The sequence below is a fragment of the Prorops nasuta genome, unplaced genomic scaffold, assembly GCF_024137725.1.
Source record: "Prorops nasuta isolate Cenicafe-Biocafe unplaced genomic scaffold, Cenicafe_Pnas_1.2 PNAS00022, whole genome shotgun sequence".
NCBI classification, from domain to species: Eukaryota; Metazoa; Arthropoda; class Insecta; order Hymenoptera; family Bethylidae; genus Prorops; species Prorops nasuta.
In genome coordinates this window covers 621,597-643,127 of record NW_027116819.1, presented here as the reverse complement: position 1 = coordinate 643,127, position 21,531 = coordinate 621,597, and the positions used below count along the sequence as shown (strand labels likewise).

General features: G+C 43.1%; 2 protein-coding genes across 3 annotated transcripts; both read left to right on the top strand.

Moving 5' to 3' along the window:
* Window positions 1-303: 303 nt before the first annotated feature.
* Col4a1 (Collagen type IV alpha 1) lies at window positions 304-12,354 on the top strand. The gene is made up of 24 exons (XM_066740013.1): window positions 304-457; window positions 1,005-1,047; window positions 2,845-2,962; window positions 3,440-3,589; window positions 3,703-4,085; window positions 4,158-4,292; window positions 4,365-4,472; window positions 4,544-4,765; window positions 4,831-5,019; window positions 5,091-5,207; window positions 5,281-5,445; window positions 5,522-5,824; window positions 5,902-6,285; window positions 6,364-6,570; window positions 6,661-6,829; window positions 6,919-7,046; window positions 7,117-8,172; window positions 8,827-9,244; window positions 9,327-9,692; window positions 9,786-10,001; window positions 10,254-10,625; window positions 10,883-11,054; window positions 11,240-11,354; window positions 11,444-12,354. Exons 1-24 carry the CDS (start codon window positions 438-440, stop codon window positions 11,699-11,701), a joined length of 5,814 nt encoding a protein of 1,937 aa, XP_066596110.1. The 5' UTR covers window positions 304-437; the 3' UTR covers window positions 11,702-12,354.
* Window positions 12,355-12,742: 388 nt separating this feature from the next.
* On the top strand, window positions 12,743-19,878 carry Tat (Tyrosine aminotransferase). Of its 2 annotated transcripts, none has more exons than XM_066739996.1 (14): window positions 12,743-13,004; window positions 13,080-13,332; window positions 13,424-13,581; window positions 15,327-15,567; window positions 16,350-16,454; window positions 16,782-16,849; window positions 17,167-17,325; window positions 17,418-17,609; window positions 17,767-17,849; window positions 18,041-18,110; window positions 18,197-18,325; window positions 18,817-18,900; window positions 19,198-19,296; window positions 19,611-19,878. In XM_066739996.1, the coding sequence occupies exons 4-14, from the start codon at window positions 15,429-15,431 to the stop codon at window positions 19,803-19,805; spliced, it is 1,323 nt and encodes a 440-aa protein (XP_066596093.1). In that variant the 5' UTR covers window positions 12,743-13,004; window positions 13,080-13,332; window positions 13,424-13,581; window positions 15,327-15,428; the 3' UTR covers window positions 19,806-19,878. The 2 variants fall into 2 exon arrangements, with proteins under 2 accessions (XP_066596093.1, XP_066596092.1); XM_066739995.1 differs by having other exon boundaries at window positions 12,743-13,065; window positions 13,167-13,332.
* Window positions 19,879-21,531: the final 1,653 nt, after the last annotated feature.

Sequence of the window (21,531 nt, the reverse complement as noted above, 5' to 3'; positions counted from 1 at the left end):
TACTTCCGGAACACGGCTCCTGCGGTCCTGATCGTCCTCGGTCGATTTTGCGCGAGGACCCTCCTGGAAAGTCCTGGGGAAGGATGAATGGAGTTTGTTGTTAGTGTCGATCATTCGCCGAGCGAGCTATTGGCCTTATCTGGCGCAGAATTATCGCGCGCGCGCGATTCGGGGGTGGGGAGTGGCGCAAGAAGAAGAGTACAGGTCCTTTCGGCGGAGGAATTCTAGCTGGCGTGGCTCGCCTCCACCTTCCTTCCCTCCTCCGGAGCTCATTCAGAGCCCTCCCTGGATGGGACGGTCCACATCGCGTCTACTCCAGTGCCGGGCCGCGCGATATATTTTCTCACTGGCTGCCTCCGAGTGCCTGCCGCCTCCTGTGTGTGCCACCCGTTACAGCTTCCGACTCCCTACGTCCGTCAAGGCATAGGGAGGTCGACATGACCTGCAAGGGATTGCGGTGAGTGAGCCAGTTCGTTCTTTTTCCGCTTGAAACTTTGCCATGTCTCTCCCTGTCTCTCCCTGGAATTCCCTCCAAGCTCCCCGACCGAACCTTAAAATCGCTCTGTTACGGTCTTCCTCTACCGCCCCCCTAACGCCCTGCCAACTTTCGCTCGACCAATCCTCCGACTCTTCGAGATTTCCCGTAAAAACGAAGAAATCCAATTTTAACTCCAATTTTCGCGAGTTTAACTCTTGTGATTTTCTCGCCATCTTTATATTTGTGTTCAACGTTATTAAGGGTGAATCTCGAGGGATGCTAGAGCGGTGGTCCCGAGGTCACGGTGACTTTCAGAACCGGAAGCTGATCTACCGGAACTATACCAGTGCACGTGTTCCGGTGACAAGATATCCTCGTCATTGCGCTCGATCAGATTGATATTCATTTTTCCAACATTCGTCAGTTCACTCCTCCTAAAATGTCACTTTGATTTTCTCGCAACGTTTGAACATTTTTCATCATTCTCCTCTGGTGCTATAACAGTGTTTTTTGTTTATGTTTTCAGGCTCGTCGCATCCCTAGTCTGCCTCATAGGGGTGGTCAGCGGGGTACGTATACCAATAATCTTTATTCTCACCAATAATCCCACTCGATTTCTCGCGTCTCCATTGAAAATTCCACACACTCTCTAATTTTGTACAGTGTTTTCTATTTTTCGTTTCCGTGGGGTATCGGGGTTATCGTACGGAGATTAGGTAAGCACGGGAAGTATCGGCAAGGTGCTAATCCGAAATAGGGCAATCGTCTGTCGAGAGCGAGTTCGCCTACGAGCATAACTGCTGCGCCCGTAATTTTATTACGCGCTGCCAAGCTGCACGCGAGACGCTTTAGTCAGGACTCGAAATAGTTCCTGAAACGATCCAGTCTCGAAAATCGTGAAAGTCAAAATCCACCTCGACGCTTTACGTCTACTCCCGATCCCCGTGATCGGTTTTAACGTCTTCATTAGCAAAAAAACAAAAAAACAAAAAAACAAAAATCGACAAAAATCAATCTTCAGGATCCGCAGGATCTCTTCGCGATATTCGGAACGGGAGAGGGTCGAGAAATTCCTCGACGGAAACAAGAAAAAAAGAGGGAAATGATCACAGCCTGTCAAGCACGTAAACACGCGCGGAGTAGAAAAAGGGGCCGATGATCTTTTTCACGATACGTATATACGAATTAGGCTGTGCTAGGTTATTTTTAAAGAGGACATACTCTGCCCTTTCCCGCGAGCACGTGGCGGAGTTATAGCGGTGATAGCACTCGTTTTCTTGGAAGAGACAAAACAAAGCAGGGGGGGGGGGGAGGACACATCGCTTAATTGCTTATCGAGAAACGAGCAATAACAGAAAAAGAGAAGAGAGAAGAGTCTCACAGATATTTGCATAATTAGTGCAAAATCAACGTTACAAAAAAAGAAGAAACCCAAATGAGTGTGACGTAGGAGAATGGAGCCGAAGACGCGCGAATTAAAGTCAAATGGAAAATTGTGAGACGAGGGACTCTCGGACGGTGTTGGTGGCCAAGATTGCATAATTTTTGCCGCGTAATTATCGAAGAGAGTCTTCGTTTCGGATTAAGAATTTTGCGTCCCACGCGAGTCGCCGCCGCAACGGTGCGGCGTGGCGCGGCGGAACATGAAAAGGACCGGAGAGTCCGACGCTTGGAGAGAACGGGGTGGTGGTGGGGAGGGGCAGGACGAGAATAAGAGGAAAACGAAGAGAAGAAGAAGAAGAAGAAGGTCGTGACCGAGAGAATACAGGAGAAGACGGTGGGGGATTTGGTTGGGATTAATCGGACTGTGTTGCGTAATCAAGACGAGTTACGCGATGATATAAGGGACAATTCTTGAACCGTCACAAAATGATGATATCCTATCTGGATCTAAGGGAATTGGGTTAACCAGTTTATGTAAATTCATCCAACGATCGCGTCATCGATGTCATCACTGCCGAGATAAACAATCGAGTCTGACAACAAATAAACTTCTACTGAAAATTTTCAATGTCCGGCACAATTGATTGTCTGCTAATAATTTTATATAATTGTGTGTTCAAGAGGAGGAGAAAGTAATTAGTTCGTGGAATGATCGATGAATGAAGCTGTCTCTGTTCAGAGACGTTTCTCTCAATGAACTGGAAAGGGTTGAAAGGTCCTTAACATCTTCCTCTTTTATCGTTACCCCACGTTTTAAAGCAGAGATAGTGTATTATCTCTGGGCAGTTCCTGAACAATCGCGCTGTTGCAGGGCCGATCAGCGCCTGGCCATTCGAACATTCTTCAGCATATATTCTCTCCATTGGAAGCAGGCTTATTTTTTGACAATTTATTTTTTAACATCTTCTTTATTTCCTTTTTAGGAGCAAACGTACCCCTGGAACAGCAATCAGAATCACACGGCGCAATCCGTAGTACCATTGCAGCGAGGTGACATTGGTGGTCCGAGAGATTTCGGGCACAGAAGTGCAGATTACTCAGGTATAGTTTATAACAATTTGCTGCATCACGTTTGTTTCCCGAGGAGAAAGAAAGTTTTTGTAAAATTTATTGTTAGATAATTGTAACAAAGGGATGAAACGAGTCGTTCGAAAGTTTATTCAACTGAACAGTGTTTACTTAATAATTTGTATATATTTGTTGATAAATTAACTGAATGAAATTTATATCAAAAACTCGAAAAATTTTGTAAACATTTCATTGTTAAAATTGCAGCATTATTAATATTTTTCTGTTTTTATTATACCTATGCTGTACGTGAAACACGACAATTTTTATATTTTTTAACAGTAAATTTTACAGAAAATTTCTTTCTTTCCTCTTATAATTGATTCTGATAAACTAATTATTTTCAATTATTTAAATATGATATAAAAATATTAATCCTTTTCTTATATGTAAACCGTACATGATGTCTGGAATTTCTCCGTTGTAATATTTGTTTAACGTGGAAAATAGCCGGTTATACGGAAGAAGAGAAACAGAGATGGGACAGTCGGTACGGAAACAGGGATTATCCGGACGAGGCGGATAACGATGCTCGACCGAGGTACCCGGACAGAGACTATAATTATCGTCAGAACGTCCCACAATCATCCGTAGGCTACGGTTAGTTCCTTTCGAGTTCCCCAATGAATCTCTGTATTACCGACCGTCGATACGAAGGAACTCATTTTTCTTCATCCATTTTATATCACACGTGAAAACTTGCTTTTCCTCAGATGGCTATAGAGAAGTACACGAAGGCGATCGTAGTCAAGGTCAAGGTCAAGATTATTATGGGAGAGGATCAGCAGGATCTGACTCTTATGGTAGAGGATCATCGGGGTCCGACGCATACGGGAGAGGGTCCGCGGTTCCCGATCCTTATGGGAGAGGATCGGAAGGATCGGATCCTTACGAAGGACGAGAAATTTCCAGCGGATATGACAGGCAAGGAGAGTATCGTGGACAAGGATACAATCAAGAGATTGGTACTTCCGGTGACTCCAGAAGATACCCTGACAGCTACTCGTCGGTTCCAGTTCCAGGCGCGACTCCTTCCAAAAATTGCACGGGATCTGCAAACTGCGTTCCCAAATGTTTTGCAGAAAAAGGATCAAGAGTGAGGATGAGTGTTTTAATTTTTTTGCTTCTTCGGATCGGAAGTAATTAAATGTAAAATTCGTTTAAATAGGGTCCTCCTGGAATACTCGGGCCTCAAGGTCCCAGAGGACAGAGGGGATTCCCCGGTGCCGAAGGTTTGTTAGGTCCTAAGGGAGATAAAGGTGATCCTGGACCACAAGGACCACGAGGAGCCAAAGGAGATAGAGTAATAAGAATAATTTTATTTAGCAAATGAAGAAATAGATTTGCTAAAATTACTATGATGTTTTTTCAATAGGGAAAAATGGGAATGCCAGGATTCCCTGGTATTAATGGAGTTCCTGGCGTTCAAGGACCTCCTGGATCTCCTGGTCTTCCTGGTAGGGATGGCTGTAACGGGACAGATGTAAGAAAATCATTTTCATGATTTTTAATTCTTTACATAAATTGGCTTACAAATTTAATGATAAATCTCAGGGTGCTCCAGGAAGAGACGGTCTTAAGGGTGAACCAGGTCCTCGAGGTTTTCGAGGGATCGCTGGTCCTAAAGGAGACAAGGGTCAATCTGCCTTCCATGGTGGTCTTCCTGTAGGGCAAAAGGGAGAACCTGGTATAGATGGCGTTCGTGGTCCACCAGGACCTCCCGGTGCTCAGGGTGACCAAGGATTAACAGGACCCAAAGGAGAACGCGGTCCTTATGTAAATATTTGTAATAATTTGTTTTTTAGTCTCATTCCATTTATCGCGTTGTTCGTTGCTCGTAGGGACCCCAAGGAGTACCAGGACCAAAAGGTGAAAAAGGAAACACTGGATTGGGTTTCGAAGGACTCAAGGGAAATAAAGGGCAGAAGGGAGATCCAGGTCCTCCAGGAGTCTCTGCTCCTATTTTACCGCTGACGGGAACTTCGGAAATGGCTGGGCCCACTGGGGATCCTGGACCTAAGGGAGACAAGGTAATCCACCATTTTATCCTGTTTTACCACTGGTCGCACTGTCAGGAAACTTCACTGCAATTCAATTTCAGGGTGAGCCTGGCTACGATGGACAAAGAGGAGAGCCTGGACCACTGGGTGATCATGGTATTCCTGGATCAGCCGGAATGAAGGGCGAAAAGGGATTACCTGGTGCTCCAGGTATTCGTGTAAGTTAAAGAAAAATTGTATGGCTTTGGCAACTAGGATTTTTTTATCATCGGCAATGATCTTCTCACGTAGGGAAGAGATGGATTTTCTGGTCCCCCTGGACCACCTGGAAGAAAAGGTGATCGAGGATACGACGGTTTGGATGGACTTCCTGGTAGACACGGTCAGAAAGGTGAACCAGGAATAGACGGTCCTCTGGGAGTTCCCGGACTGCGAGGTCCTCCAGGACCTCCTGGTGTGAGTAAAATAATTATCCGTTTTTTAAATTAATTTTTTAAACATATAAGAGTCTAAATATTTTTTTTGTTTATAGGGTGGAAAAGGAAGACCAGGACCACCAGGACCAAAAGGTCCACGTGGTTTCCCAGGTCCAACAGGACCGAGAGGATCCGACGGTTTTCCGGGTGATCCTGGACCAAGAGGACCAATTGGTTTACAAGGAGGACCAGGGCTACCAGGTACTCCAGGTCCGGAAGGTCTTCCAGGTGAAAAAGGAGGCAAGGGAGAGCCTGGATTAACTGGATTCCCTGGAGGTGCAGGACCCAGAGGATTCGATGGTCCTCCTGGTCCTGCTGGGCCTAGAGGTTTACCTGGTGATAAAGGACTTTCGATTGTTGTAAGCGTTACTTCCTCGACAGTATTCCGTTTGCGTTGAATAAGATATTTAAAAAAGATAATTTGCTAATTCCTCAGGGACCGAAAGGAATGGATGGTTTGCCTGGAACAGACGGAGAAAAAGGACAGAAGGGTGAAAGAGGGTACGCAGGAGTTCGTGGACGTCCAGGAGATTCCTTGGATGGTATTCCAGGGACGCCTGGACTTCCAGGAGACAGGGGTGAGCCAGGTGCTCCTGGACGAGATGGATTCCCTGGATTGATTGGAGCTCCTGGTGACAAAGGCGACAGTGGTGGACGTTGTATCGATGCTTGGCCTGGAGCTAAGGGGGACAAGGGAGACAGGGGATACGACGGAGTACCAGGACTTACCGGACCTCGTGGTCCTCCTGGAGAACGTGGTTTCCCTGGTGAAGTTGGCGCGGATGGACTTCCTGGACCGATCGGAGCTCCTGGACCTCCGGTATTTTACGAATCCTTTTATTCTTAAAAATGGAAATTTTAAATCTTTGTCTCAATGAATTACTGCGTTCTTATTTAGGGTAAAGATGGTATTCCTGGTGCTATAGGGGCTCCTGGTGAACCTGGCGCAAATGCACAGATATCCCTCAGTATGTTGAAAGTGGAGAAAGGAGAAAAGGGTATTCGAGGTGAGCCAGGGCGACCTGGTCCAGTCGGACCGGAAGGGCCTATTGGTGAGAAAGGAAGACCTGGCTTCGAAGGTTTTCCAGGATTGAAGGGAACTCCGGTAAAAAATAGTTTTTTCACCAAAAACCAATCTTTAGTTGTGATTGAAGAATAAATTGCTGTAATAGGATTTGGTGCTTTTTTTTTAAAGGGAGATCGAGGTTTCCCTGGTCAGGATGGAATTCCTGGAAGGCCAGGCGTACCGGGACGAAAGGGAGAAAAGGGTACCAGTTTGAAAGGTGAACCTGGACAGCCTGGACGTATGGGAGCGACTGGTCCCAAGGGAGAGCCAGGATTGTATGGACATAAAGGAGAACCTGGTAATATTTAAGGACGAAAATATTATTTAATAAAAAAATGAAAAAATTAACAGATGGATCATTTTTTAAACAATTTAATTACTGTACAGGCAAGTGTCCACCATTGAATTTAACTGAGGGATTGAAGGGAGACAGAGGAGCTCCAGGTGAAAAGGGTGAACCTGGACCACCAGGATACAATGGATTGCCAGGAGACAAAGGATTGCAAGGAATTAATGTAAGAAAAGGAAGCACAAAGATCTATATAAGAAGGGAAAAATATATAAAAATACTATTAAATATTTCAGGGTCCACCTGGACCTTCAGGACCAATCGGTGCACCAGGTCCTGTTGGGCCACGAGGTTTGCCAGGACCACGAGGAGACAAAGGAGATATGGGTCCTATGGGATTCCCGGGTGAGTCAGGACGTGAAGGTCCCAGAGGACATCCAGGAGCACCAGCGCCCAAAGGATCCAAGGGAGAGCCAGGAATTTCTGTAAAGGGCAGTCCAGGATTCCCTGGTCCCCCGGGAGAGAAGGGAGAAAAGGGATTACCTGGACCTCCGGGAAAAGATGGTCCTGAAGGTTACACTGGGATTCCAGGATTTGCCGGTGAAAAGGGTGATGTTGGATCACCCGGTATAAATGGCTTACCTGGAGGACCTGGTGAAAAGGGAGATACTGGGCCAGTAGGTCCACCTGGACCTCCTGGAGTTGCAGGAATATCAGGGTATGACGGAGCGAAGGGTGAGCCTGGCTTACCAGGAGAACAGGGAAGACCAGGATTGCCTGGATTCCCAGGAATGAAAGGAGATCGTGGAGAACCTGGAATCGATGGTCCCAAAGGATTCCCTGGACGCAGAGGACTGCCTGGTTCTCCAGGACGTCCAGGAGTCGAAGGACTTTTAGGAGCCAAAGGTGAGCGTGGTGAAAAAGGAATGCCTGGATTCCCTGGACTACCAGGAATGGATGGAAAGCCAGGAAGGCCCGGACTGGAAGGATTGAAGGGTGATATTGGTCTACCTGGAGAGCCTGGCTTGCCAGGACCCATCGGAGCGGACGGTATCAAGGGAGATACAGGACCAATAGGTTTCCCTGGAAGAAAGGGAGAACCTGGACAAGTTTCCGAGAAAGGACAAAAGGGTGAGCCTGGAATGCCTGGAATTCGTGGTCCACAAGGACCACCAGGTCGTGATGGTCTGGATGGTCTAAAGGGAGACGCTGGAAAACCTGGAATTGGTAGAGATGGAATTCCTGGATTGAAGGGAGAGAGAGGAGTACCTGGACGCGATGGATTGCCTGGACTTCAAGGTGAAAAGGGTGATACTGGTGTAATAGGATTCCCAGGAGCGAAGGGTGATAAGGTGAGTTAAAGTTTCCTCTCTCTGATATGGAAGGTAGACTATTTTAATATGTGCAACATCGATTGCCTTTGTAAGAAAGGAAAATATGGAGAAAAAAAATGCAAAACAGGCTCTTTCACTTTGAGGGAGACATGAGACAATACCATTGGTTTAACCTTGACAGTTCTTTTCCATTTTTGTAAATTGAACTTCCCATTTTTTGCAGTATGTTATTGAAGCTGATCTCAACAGCTTTTCACAACAGTTTTTTCATTTTTTCATTTCTTTTGGTCGTTTACGAGATATCCCGATTGAAAGTCATAAGCAAGGGAGTGAGCCTGTGAGTGTTTATGCGTAACAGTCACGCACACTGCTTTAGCTGAAGCCACGCCTTTGTGCAATTTCAAACCGACGTATCTTACGAACGACTGGATTAAATAAAAATATAGAAAATAGGGAGATACATTTAAAACAATTTAAATTACATTCCTCTGACTTTCAAGGTCAAACGAATAGCATGGTCTCGTATTCCCCTCAAAGATAAAGATCCTTTATTTGAAATTTCTTTGTCCAATTGGTTTTTCTTAAAAGATAATCGAAATTATATATTAAAATAGCCGAGCCTGCATATTTAACAAGTCATTGTTAGTGATCACTTTTCTCCCATTTATTTAGGGACCAACAGGAGCACCTGGTGAGCCAGGAACACCTGGACTGGATGGATTGCCTGGAGAAGTTGGAGAGATTGGACCTCAAGGTTCGCCTGGATTCCCTGGATTGGATGGTGAGGTTGGTTCTCCTGGAAGACCAGGCTTGGACGGTGCCAAGGGTGATAGAGGCTTCCCTGGACCAGTTGGTCATCCAGGACTGCTTGGAGCACTAGGAGAGAAAGGAGATCGTGGACCACCTGGACCAACGATCTCAATCAAGGGAGACAAGGGAGAGCCAGGAGTTCCAGGATTCCCAGGTCTCAAAGGTGATAAAGGTGATCTTGGTCCCGAAGGTCGAATTGGATTTGATGGGGAAAAGGGTGACAGAGGTTTGCCTGGATCTACTGGATTACCTGGGCCACCAGGATTCCCTGGACCCAAAGGTATCGTGACAAAACTTGTACCAAAGAGTCGATCGTTTGTAATTTATAAGATTATTTCAACTAAACGAGATTTGTTCTGCAGGTGAATTTGGTCCACCTGGTCCGGATGGTGTTCCAGGGGCTACTATCAAGGGAGAGAAAGGATTACCAGGATTGATGGGTAAACACGGTAGAGATGGATTACCTGGACGTGCAGGAGATAAGGGAGAACCAGGATTGCCAGGTTTGCCAGGGCCCAAAGGAGATATAGGTCCATACGGATTGACTGGTCCTCAAGGTGAAAAGGGAGATCAAGGGCCATCAGGTTTCGACGGTCCACCTGGTAGAGATGGTTCTCCAGGAAGGGAAGGTGTTCCTGGTTTGCCCGGTGATCGTGGTCTCAAGGGAGACCAAGGACCTCCTGGACTATTCGGTGCACCTGGACAGAAGGGAGATGCTGGATTACCAGGCTAGTCATTGATGTCTTAACTCATATTTTATTCATAACCTGTGTTATTCGCTAGAACGACTCTATTAAATAATGATCAAAATATTCCTACAGGAGCTCCTGGTTTGAATGGAATTCCTGGAGAGAAGGGAGACCGAGGCTGGGATGGTAGCCCTGGACTGTCTGGAGAAAAAGGAGAGAAGGGAGACACAGGATATCCAGGACCTTCAGGCTTGATAGGAGCCATTGGTTATGCTGGAATCAAGGGAGAAAAGGGTGAGGACTGTCTCGAGCCACCAATGGGACCAAAGGGAGACCGTGGCTACCCAGGTAAATTAGATTTTTCTTAAAAACAATAAAAAAGGCGCTACACAAATAGTCACACCTCGGAATAAATCTCGATACATGAATAAAACATGCTGAATGATTTGTAAAATAAACGAGAATGTTAACCAACCAGTTTACAATAACTCGTGTGCTATATGCAATAATATATCCATAGCTAACCAATTCCCACTAAATTTTCCATTAATTAAATCTGGTTCCAATGGTTAATTTTCTATCGACGAATTTTCCTTTCAGGTCCTGCAGGTGTACCTGGAGCTCCAGGAGAGAAGGGTCATCAAGGACCTCCAGGCTTCCCAGGATTAGACGGAATGAAGGGAGCTCAAGGATACATCGGACCACCAGGTCCTCCAGGGTTGCCTGGCTTGTCTGGTCCGGTTGGTCCACCGGGTCTTCCAGGTCTTCAGGGTCCAGTGGGAGCTCCCGGATCTCGAGGAGAGCCGGGTCAACCTTGCGAAGCCACTCCCGATTATCTCACTGGAATTCTACTGGTCAAACACAGTCAGAGTCAGAGTATGCCAGTTTGCGAGCCAGGACACATTAAATTATGGGATGGATACAGTTTGCTCTATACCGATGGTGACGAAAGGGCTCATTCGCAAGATCTAGGTAAAGTTTATAATTTTCTTGAAAACTCCCCACCAATGATATCCTGATGAAACTTTGATCAATAACGGCGAGGTAAACGGTGTTTTTTGGTAATGGAAAAATGGTAATTTAAACTCACGCGATTAATCCTGAAATTAGTATTTCAAGAAACTCAATGGTGTGGGATGTTGATGAGGCTGCTGGGACTGATAGACACGCGCCAGTTTCGTGCCTGCCTCTTTCCAGATACTAACCTGTATTATAAATTTACGAAACAGGTTCTGCTGGCTCGTGTGTAAGAAAGTTCTCGACGATGCCGTTCCTATTTTGCGACGTCAATAATGTTTGCCACTACGCCAGCCGAAACGACCGATCCTATTGGTTGTCCACGAACAGTCCCATCCCGATGATGCCAGTCGAGGAATCCGCCATCGAGGAATACATCTCCAGGTAAGAAAATGTCGAAGCTCCGGAAAAATCAAATCTTTGCCACATTATCATATATTTTCCAAGAGGAAGAAAACGGAAGAGGACTTTGATCGTTAATGACGTAATATTATTAAAAAGAGAATTTTTCACAGTGGATCTGTGTATATACGAACGTCCATATACCAATCAATGCAAATTGTTTTTAGGTGCGTCGTGTGCGAGGTACCAGCAAACGTATTAGCCGTTCATAGTCAATCCCTCAGTATCCCCGAGTGTCCATCAGGCTGGTCCGGTCTTTGGATAGGTTACAGTTTTATAATGGTAAGTTTCTGGACCAGTAAAAATTATAGAAAAAGGGGGGGGGGGATTGATAGACGACAGGAGCTGAGAATCTTCGTCAATGCTTTCAGCACACCGGTGCAGGTGCCCAGGGTGGAGGTCAGGATTTGTCCAGTTCCGGCTCGTGTCTGGAGGACTTCCGGGCGACGCCGTTCATCGAGTGTAACGGTGCCAAAGGTCACTGTCATTACTACAGCAACGAGTTCAGTTTCTGGATGGTGACCATCGAGGACCATCAACAGTTCCAGCAGCCCAACAAGCAGACCCTGAAGGCGGGCAATCTCAGGTCCAGGATCAGTAGATGCCAAGTCTGCATAAAGAACACGTAGGAAACCCCCCCCCCCCCCAGTGCGACCCTGATATTTTTTGGCAACCTCTGATCGGAGGAGCCTGAGTCAAGTTGCGTTCTAGTGATGTCTATAATAAAGAGAACGTATTTTCTCACCGCGTAAACCTATTCCAGACAGTACAGATCAAGCCTTTTGTTATTAGTAATTTTTGTAGTTTCAGTCAGTCAAAATGTTAAACGTTTATTCACCTGGTCCTTGGGACCCAAGACTCCCTGTCTGGACTTCACTGCCTCTCTCATATTTTTCCTCCTCTCCTCTTCTTTCTTTATCTCTAATCTTCTTAACCCCACTCCCCCTCTCTTTCATTCTCCCCCACTCATTTTCTCTTTACGTGTCCCCTATTGGATAACTAAAAGTGCCTAGCATACTACTTAGCATGTAAAATAATATATTATATATATATATATATATATAAATATTATATATATTATAAATATATCGTAAATCTTTCGTATAAAGTTTAAGTCTATATACTACCATGGACACTGCCCATATTCAATATGGCACATTTACATATTGTATATTAATTTTAATATAAATCCGATTCTAGCCTGATAATTGCGCGACGCCAAATATTTAAATAAAATAGGTATTTTGCTACTGAGCCAATAAAATTCTATTTTGAAACTTCATACCAACTTTTTTCTCCTTTCCCTTAACCTTGCAATTATTAACGTTTGTATAATTGGTTATTTTTTGCAGATAGGTGATTAAAAATATTTTTCACGAGGAACGATACTCAACGATACGGTTAATTTTCTGCGTATTTATTACTTGTGAATAACAAGCGCAACGTGGATAAACTGGGTATAACAATTATATTCACAGCCAATACGAAAACAATAAACAATTTACCTCGGCCGTAGTGCTAAAATAGCGAAGTAATTTGCGCAATGCTTTTCTCTCGATTATCATTATATAGCAATATTCGTAAACCGATAAGATAGTGACAAGGACGGAGCGAAAATATTTTTTGTTTAGAAAGGACAGTATAGCAGTTTGTTTGTCGAAGTAGCGTGCTGCAAATGGGTCGAGGAAAATTGAAAGGTTCTTATAGCGACCTCCAGAAATTTCCCAGGGAGTCGTCGTTAGGGGGGTTGCTCGGAAAATTGGTGGAAATAGTGAATTTTGCCTGATACGTTAATTCGATAAGTTAATTAATGAAATCAATCAATGTCTGTTATATCGTCAGTAATATTCGTAAACTTGTAAAATAATTTCAAGGATCTACAACATTTTTTAATCAAACGGAGCAGAATAGTTTTCTTTTGGAAGCAACGAGGTACAAATGGATCGAGGAGAATCGAAAGGTTTTTACACCAATCTCTAAACATTTCTAAGCAGTTGAGTGTTATAGATTTATTTGGAAAATCAGTGGAAATAAAATCAATGCACCTTTATTATATCGTCAGTAATATTCGTGAACTTATAACATAATTTCAAGGATCTACAACATTTTTTAATCAAAAGGAGAAGCATAGTTTGTTTATCGAAGCAACGAGGTACAAATGGTTCGAGGAGAATCGAATGGTTTTTACATCAATCTCTAAAAATTTCTAGACAGTCGAGTGTTATCGATTTATTTGGAAAATCGGTGGAAATAGAATCTGGTAAATTAATCAACAAAACCAACGAATCTTTATTAGCAATATTCGTAAACCTAAAAAATAACTTTAATGACCGAAAATATTTTTTAATTAGAAACAACAGCATAGTTTGTTTATCGAAGCAACGAGGTACAAATGGATCGAGGAGAATCGAAAGATTTTTACACCGATCTCTAGAAAGTTTCAAAGGCGTCGAGTATTGGGCGATTAAATTTGGAAAATCGGTGGAAAGCGAATTAGCGTTTTAATTCGGTAAGTTAATTAATAAATAAAATCGATGAAAACATTTTGCTCTTGACTTGGCAAGAGTGATAGAGATAGAGAGAGAGAGAGAGAGAGAGAGAGAGAGAGAGAATCTATGCAGGAGAACGTGGAATGTCGTAGCTCCGGTTTTCTCGGGTCCGAACCGGCTATCGTCTCACAGATTTCGGAAGTCTGTGATTTATGCACGGGTGTGTCGCGGCTCGGCACGTGCGTGAATTAATACGGTAAAATTCAGTGGTAAAGGGGCCTGTCCAGGACGCGCGATCACGAGATTCGTCGCCGAATGGACCAGCCCTCGACCAAGCCCCACCGCACACCTCTGGCTTTCTCAATCTCCCACCACACGAGCCTCCTTTAACATTTATTTCGCACGCGACCTTGGTAGCTTAATGGTAATCAGCTGGTTCTGTTTTGACCAATCCCAATAGCACCAACTTTTCATAATCGTATTCCAAATTCCTATCGCATCGTTGCATCTATTTAATTTCCCCCCCCCCCCCTATTTTCATAAAGCCTCTTCTCGCATAAATCTCAATATTATTAACGAAAGATCAAAACACATAATCGACGTATGCTAAACTTTGTTTATTTGGACCGCTGTATATAGATATAGGTGGTTCCGTTGTGCAACCAGTTTAATTAAATTCAATTATTTATGCAATACTTTCGATAAATTTCGTTGACGAAATAACTGCTCGAGCAAAACCAGTGCGAGCGAATAAATAAAAGAAAAAGCGGTAAATTTATAGGCGCACGCGTGGAAAATTTAGAGATTCGAAAATAAGCCTGAGCATTGTCGAGAGAATATTAAAAATAATGATAATAATAATATTAGAGTATCGCCAAACAATGATCGATGAATAATCAATCGCTAAACGAGTGCTCCATATTGTTCGCTGACATTACGGGGTAATTAAAATTGACGATCTCCGACCATAGAAATTATTACTCGATTTTAAAAAATTCGCACTCTCGTCGCTCGCAAAATTTGTTCGGTTTTTATGCGTCACGAGAAGGCAGCGTGGCAATGCTCGTGGTTGTTTAAAAAAAACAAATGAGTAAGCTTGTTTGCTCGGCGTTGCAGGATAAAAAAAAAAGAGTGGAAAAAGGATCGGTTTGGTAAACAGAGTAGCACGAGAAGAAGGAGAGGCTCGACTCGGTTCGATCAGGGGGCGAGCGCGTGCAATGGTTCGAGGACTCCGATTTGGTGACGTAGAGACGCTTGCCGGTCAATTAATTACGAGGAAGGTGTGGACCCGTTTAACCAATCCGACCGGTTCGCTCGATCCGTGGTGAACGCTCATTGGTCCATCCTGCCAACTCCCGCGGATCGAGCCCCGCTGATCTAGCAGCGATCGATATTTGCGCTTACGCACTCTCTCTCTCTCTCTCTCTCTCTCTCTCTCCCCTTCGTTTCCCAAAACCTCTCGAAACTTTTTAAACCCTGCTCGTTTGTACATTTCATGTCATTCTGGTCTCATCCTTCGATCCGATCATCGAGCACAGAAATTCTAGTTACAATTTTCTCCTGGCCTCTCGATTTGTTACCGATCTTTACCGATCATTGCCGATTTTCTGCAAAATCAGAGATCTAGCTGTTGTTTTTGGTTTTCTGCTTTGGCGAAACACGAAAATCGTGCCGATTTTTCTTCTCCGTCGCCGATCGGTTTCAGATGCCAGCGATAGAGTTGTAGTTTGTCGATAAAGAGAAGTAAGAGTAGGTTTAATCGTAGAACTCGACTGGGTCGAGGGGAATTCTCGAAAAAAGTCAAGGAAAATCAGGAAAAATTAAGGAATCCAAGGAAAACTCCCGTGGGTGGAGGGAAGCCAGGAAAATGTCTTGCACCTCCAGGAACCACTGGGACGTCAAGTTGTCGGAAATCGGCAGAAGAACCCACAATCCCATCAGGTCCATCGTAGAGAACATCGTTTGCGAGCCGAATCCGGAAAAAAGCATGATTGCTCTCTCTATCGGTGAGATTCTCTGTTTTCTTAATCAATATTTCATCATTTCGATCAATCCTGTCTTCTCGATTCCATTTCTGTCCGGTAAATATCGTTGGAGAAACCGTGCAAAAACTTAATATAAGCAAACATTTTAAAAATTCCTAAAAACCTGCTTCCTGTGTGTCCAAAACAAACCCCCGTGAGTAGCTGTCGATCGGTGTTTTTGCACGAAGAGAAATTTTACATTTCTATTTCAAGAGTAAATCGGAAATTATTCAAGAAGATCGGGAAGAACTGGTTTCGAGATGGGATTAAATTTTGGAAGTTTTCCTATGCAGGGAGATGAGTTTGTATAATGACAGGAATAAATTCATATTTTGCAATTGATCAGTTTAGTGCGAATTCTCGATTCTAAATGTTAAAAGTCAAAGCATTTCTGGAAGTTTCTCGAGGTGAATGATTCGACGGCTCGGAACAAATCAGGAAACTTTCCAGATCTCCCAAGTTTCGTCGAGCAATCAATTATTATTGCACTATATAAGCATTTTATTGTACCAATTGATATTTCAAAATCTCCTTTCTTCCCATTTTCTTTATTTCCCCAATCTACGTATCTCCTCTAAAATCTCCAGTGAGTTTTACAGAGATTTCATTCGATGGAATCTTAATCAGTGGCAGATAACGAAAAATGTGTTGTACCATGGAATTCGAACTCTCATTTAAATTTCAAAGCTGCTCCAACTAGCTTAGATATTAACGTATAGCGTAACGATTCAAAAATTATTAACTCGATCTACTCTCTCCTTCAGGTGATCCAACTACGTTTGGTAATTTGAAGCCACCAAAGGAAGTCATCGCGGCTGTCCAAGAGAGCGTTGCTTCTCAATTGTACAATGGTTACGCTCCAAGCACAGGTGAATTTCCCAAAAAAACTAACAAAATTAACCTTCGTTTGCCAAACCAAATCTTTCAGTCCAGAAGTATACTCGCTAAACTAAAACTCAATAAAAAATAATTATTGAACCAAACAACAAAAAGCTAATTAAATAAAGCTCTTGCAACAATTTTTTAACAACAAAAAATTCCACACTCAGTGCATGAACCGATCATTAACGAACTAAAAAAAGCAATGATTAAATTCAAAGTGGATTAAAAATAAATTCCTTTAGAGTCAACGACTCGTCGAGATAAAAAATTCTAATTAAATATACTATATCGAAATAAACTTTTTCGTTGCACAGGTTACGAAAGTGCGAGAGCAGCAGTGGCCGAGTACAGTTCGAACGAGTTTGCACGAGTGGACCCCAAGGTACGGTCCTTAATTAGAAATTATAAAGTCGAAACTGCGCGAACGCGCCTGAATAATCCCACACTAGGCTCGTGGCTGGTCCGTCTGGCCTACGAGTGCATTTTAATCCACCCTTTGCACGGTCCCACGAAAATCACTCCTCGACTCACCCCACGAGAATCCCTCGATCACGAGTAAATGACCGATTTATCATTTCGACCTGTACAAGTGTCAAAAAAATCTCGGAAAATTCCACGCCAGGATCTCGACTATAATCGAGGAGCCTCGCAGAAGAGCAATTTTGGCACTTTGGCTAAGAGGCCACATTATCCTTTCAGGACGTTATCCTCTGCAGCGGATGTTCCTGCGCCCTGGATCTCAGCATCTCGGCCCTCGCCAGAGAGGGTCAAAATATTTTAATCCCACGACCTGGTTTCGCCATTTATAAAACACTCGCTGGAAGCTTCGGTATCAACGTGAAATCCTACAATTTGCGCGTGAGTATGTACGAGGAATCGAGTGGGGGAAAGAATTATATTTTTATAAGAGGAACGGGAATTAAGGAGTGAAAATGTTGTGGTCCTTGCAGCCAGAGTTGGGCTGGGAGATCGACCTGGACGATCTGGAATCGCAAATCGACGAATCCACAGCTGCCATTATTATAAATAATCCCTCGAATCCCTGTGGATCCGTGTTCAGTCGAGATCACATACTCGACATTTTAGATATAGCTGCCAAGTATTACGTGCCTATCATAGCGGATGAGATCTACGAGCATATGGTGAGTTTTCTGCTGGAATTCTCTCTTCTTGTATTGTAGAATAGTTTTATGAAGGGGGGGGGGGGGGGGGATTGAAGATAAGCTTTTTTGGCTGGAGAAATTAGCTGGAGCACACAGAGGCGAAATAAGCATTTTGTTTCCATTTCTGTTCCGTCAGGTGTTTCCGGGCCGGGCTTTCCACTCGTTAGCGTCTCTATCGACCGAAGTTCCTATTTTGTCGTGCAGTGGTCTGACCAAAAGGTACGTAGGCACGCGAGACGTGCATCGAATCGAAATTTCCATCCCCTTTACCATAAATGCCCATCACCTGCCGAACTGCACCGTTCGATTTTCCTCCGGCCTGCACCCTTTTCCACGAAAACTCATCCAGCCACTTGGAATCCACTTGTTCTCCACTGAGAAATTTTTAACGATACACGCGTTCATTGCAGATTCCTCGTTCCTGGCTGGAGAATGGGCTGGATAATAATTCACGATCGAAATAATATTTTGGGCAAAGAGGTAATTTTTCTCACCTTTCAAAATCGTTTGAACATTGTGGAATTCCGAGGATAATTAATTTCTTGGTTTTTTCGCTGGTAATCTAGATCAGGCAAGGATTGCACTGCCTCAGTCAGAGAATAATTGGCAGCAACACGATAGTTCAGGGGGCCCTGCCAACGATTTTGAAACACACTCCACAGAAGTTTTTCGACGACACTGTGGGAGTTTTGCATGTAAGTGCGAATGCTTTTGTCCCCTCGTGGAGAGGGACTCTTATTTTTATCCATTTACAGCCAGCTTGAAAGGAAACTGCAGCGGGTGATCCCGTTTTAACGAAAAGCATTGATCTGGCGTGGCTGGCAAAAGTGCTGATCGATACTAGAGGCAATTATTATTTCATTGTAGTTTAACCGAATATAAGCGGATATTTGTGGAACGAGCGGAACGTGCCTTATTTAACTATTCAAAAGTCCTGGTCGCGTAACCGATTACCAATACATGCCCACTGTGTAATGTAAATGGCAATTATATTATTATCTGTCCTGAAACGTATCACGATCACCACCAGGTTTTATAGATTCCTGTATGAACTTATATTTCACTGTTTATCTGGTTAATCCAATTATCCACTGGACTCGATAAAAATCATTCTCTTTTATTAAAACCTTGAAAATTTGCTGGATTAGAAAATATTTACAAGCTCGTTTCTCTTGTTCCTCCACAGGCCCATTCGAAAGTGTCGTACAACTTGATCAAAAAAATCCCTGGACTGAAGCCAATAATGCCAGATGGAGCCATGTACATGATGGTAATATTAAAAACTAAAATTGCCTTGTATTATTTGCAAGTTAGAGAAAGAGGGGGGTGGGGAGGGGGGAGGAGATAGAATAACACGATTTGTCTCGTTTGCATTCACGAATTTTTTATCACAGCTGTGCAGAGATTTCTTTTCGATGCAAATCGTGCAATTTTATTGGGGAGCATCGGGGGTGGTTCTTGCTGGCCAATAAATATCCTGGGCCATTCCGGCGCTAATGTAAACGGGACAAACTAAGGGGGCGTTACCCCTTCGATTTATGGTCGATAAATTCTAGAATTTTTCCAGGTACACGTGGACCTCCCGAATTTTCCAGAGTTCCACTCCGATCTCGACTTTGTTAAACAATTACTCGCCGAGGAATCAGTTTTCTGCCTGCCTGGACAGGTAATTGCAGATTTCATTTTATCCTGAATTAATCGAGAAAAATTCTCTTGGCTCTGTATCACTCGTGGTTTATCCTATATTAAAAAAAAAAAAAAAAAATCTGAAATAAGAACAGCATAGGATGATGAATGAAAATTGCCTGATGGATTGATATCTTGATAAAGTTAATTTATAGGGTTAATTATCGTAACAGGTCAAGAGCACGAATCAGGTGTACAGCAGAAACTATTTCGTGATTATTAATATTCATGTCTTGGGTTGGGAATTAATTATTGTGGCGGTTGAGCAAAGATTGATTTATGTCCTTATTGCAGTGTTTCGATTATCCCTCCTACATAAGGCTAGTGATCACAGTGCCTAAGGAAATGCTGGAGCAGGCATGCCAAAGGATCGGCGAATTCTGCTTGAGACATCACAAGAAAACTCGTGGATCCCAAATCAACGAAATCCATTCCAACGTAATTCCATTTCCATCTCGACCCACCCCATCCCGCGACATTCGTTCTTAATTAAATTATACTATATATATTATTTCATACACTCATCTCTATTCTTTACTCTAAGTCTGTACAATAAAACTTTTGTCTTGATCAAACAATCTCTTTGAATTTCTCCCCTTTCGACCAAAACCAACGAGACTTCATTTCCACTCCTTCTCTTTTTCTCGCGATTAAACGTTTCTCTTGCAATATTTTTCTTCAGCTTTGAATTCTTTTTGCAAAACTATTCGTAATTAGACACTCGAGACAAAAGGGAAAAATTAGTATGGACGTTGAAGAGAAGAGGAGAAGAGAGAACAAATATTTTGTAAAATACTGAGGAAGAGTGGAAAGAATTGCAAGGCAGGAAGTTCCAACTAATTATTGTATCCGTACTGTCAGTATTATTGCAGTCCACGTAAGCTGTACTTATTTTCATGCTAACTAATCGAACACTCGTCAAACGTCGTTATTTACCACTGCTCGAATATGTTTGAGTTTTTCTCTCTTTCTCTCGTCGATAAAAAAACAAGGAGAATTTTCCTTAGTCTCAAGTTTGTGAAAATTATAGGGAAAATGTGTGAAGTAGCCTTGATGGACGAAAATTGGAGGAGCCTTATTTTGATATATGCTACATATACTGGTCAAACGACGCTATATGCCACTGCTCGAATATGTTTGAATCTTTCTCTCATTCTCTCGTCGACAAAAAAACAAGGAGAATTTTCCTTAGTCTCAAGTTTGTGAAAATTTTAGGGAAAATGTGTGAAGTAGCCTTGATGGACGAAAATTGGAGGAGCCTTATTTTGATGTATGCTATACTGGTCAAACGTCGCTATATGCCACTGCTCGAATATGTTTGAATCTTTCTCTCATTCTCTCGTCGATAAAAAAACAAGCAGAATTTTCCTTAGGCTCAAGTTTGTGAAAATTTTAGGGAAAATGTGTGGAATAGCCTTGATGGACGAAAATTGGAGGAGCCTTGACACGATGACACAAATACATATACGATAAGAGAGTCGTGATACGTAATAAATTCTTATCGCTCGCACGAGTACAATACACCGACAGATGCTTAACTGATAAAGGATAATAGATTTTCCCAGGTATCTCTGGAGCGTATTTTCGCTAAAATCGAAAGTGCATTGTGCTGTCAGATGCCAACTTCAGACTCCACTCGAATCTTTCTGCAAATATTCAAAGATCTTCCAGCTGAATTATTGATTAAGATTATTATCCAGTTTCCAGTGGAAACTATTAATATTGCATCGTTTTAATGATGGTTTAATTATTTTCCAAACTGCTGCAGGTACCGTTACGATTGATGGGAATGGATTTAATTCGAATTGAACGAGGCAGAGATTAATTGTTTCAAGATTCGCCTGTCGTGTTTCTAATTAAACTTTGGCCAAATGAGATCACGTCTCTTCCATCAATTGCGATGTGGAAAAAATAAAATCAGGTAGAATTTATTCTCTTATATCTTTCTATTATTTGCCCTTTTAATATTCCTGCTTCGAGCAGCTCGTTCGAATCAAACCGAACTGAATCTCTCGTATTTTTCAGACTCCACCAAACAGTGGCGAAAAAACGATACGTGGGCCAGATTGCGATCTCGATGGCACATTGGTGCAGGAAACCACGAGCTTCTTGTCATTTTTCTCGATGCCAAATAAATTCATCCCTTATCTGGTCGTTCGTGAAAACATAGGCTAGCGTATTATACTGGCTGTTCGTTATCCACAGCCCCGATCGT

Coding starts and splice junctions, on each gene's coding strand:
- Col4a1 (XM_066740013.1), top strand. CDS start 438: ATGACCTGCAAGGGATTGCG. Junction 1,048..2,844: donor TCATAGGGGTGGTCAGCGGG/GTACGTATACCA, acceptor TTTCCTTTTTAG/GAGCAAACGTACCCCTGGAA. Junction 9,693..9,785: donor GGGAGATGCTGGATTACCAG/GCTAGTCATTGA, acceptor ATATTCCTACAG/GAGCTCCTGGTTTGAATGGA.
- Tat (XM_066739996.1), top strand. CDS start 15,429: ATGTCTTGCACCTCCAGGAACCACTGGGACGTCAAGTTGTCGGAAATC. Junction 16,850..17,166: donor TTGCACGAGTGGACCCCAAG/GTACGGTCCTTA, acceptor TTATCCTTTCAG/GACGTTATCCTCTGCAGCGG. Junction 18,901..19,197: donor ATGGAGCCATGTACATGATG/GTAATATTAAAA, acceptor GAATTTTTCCAG/GTACACGTGGACCTCCCGAA.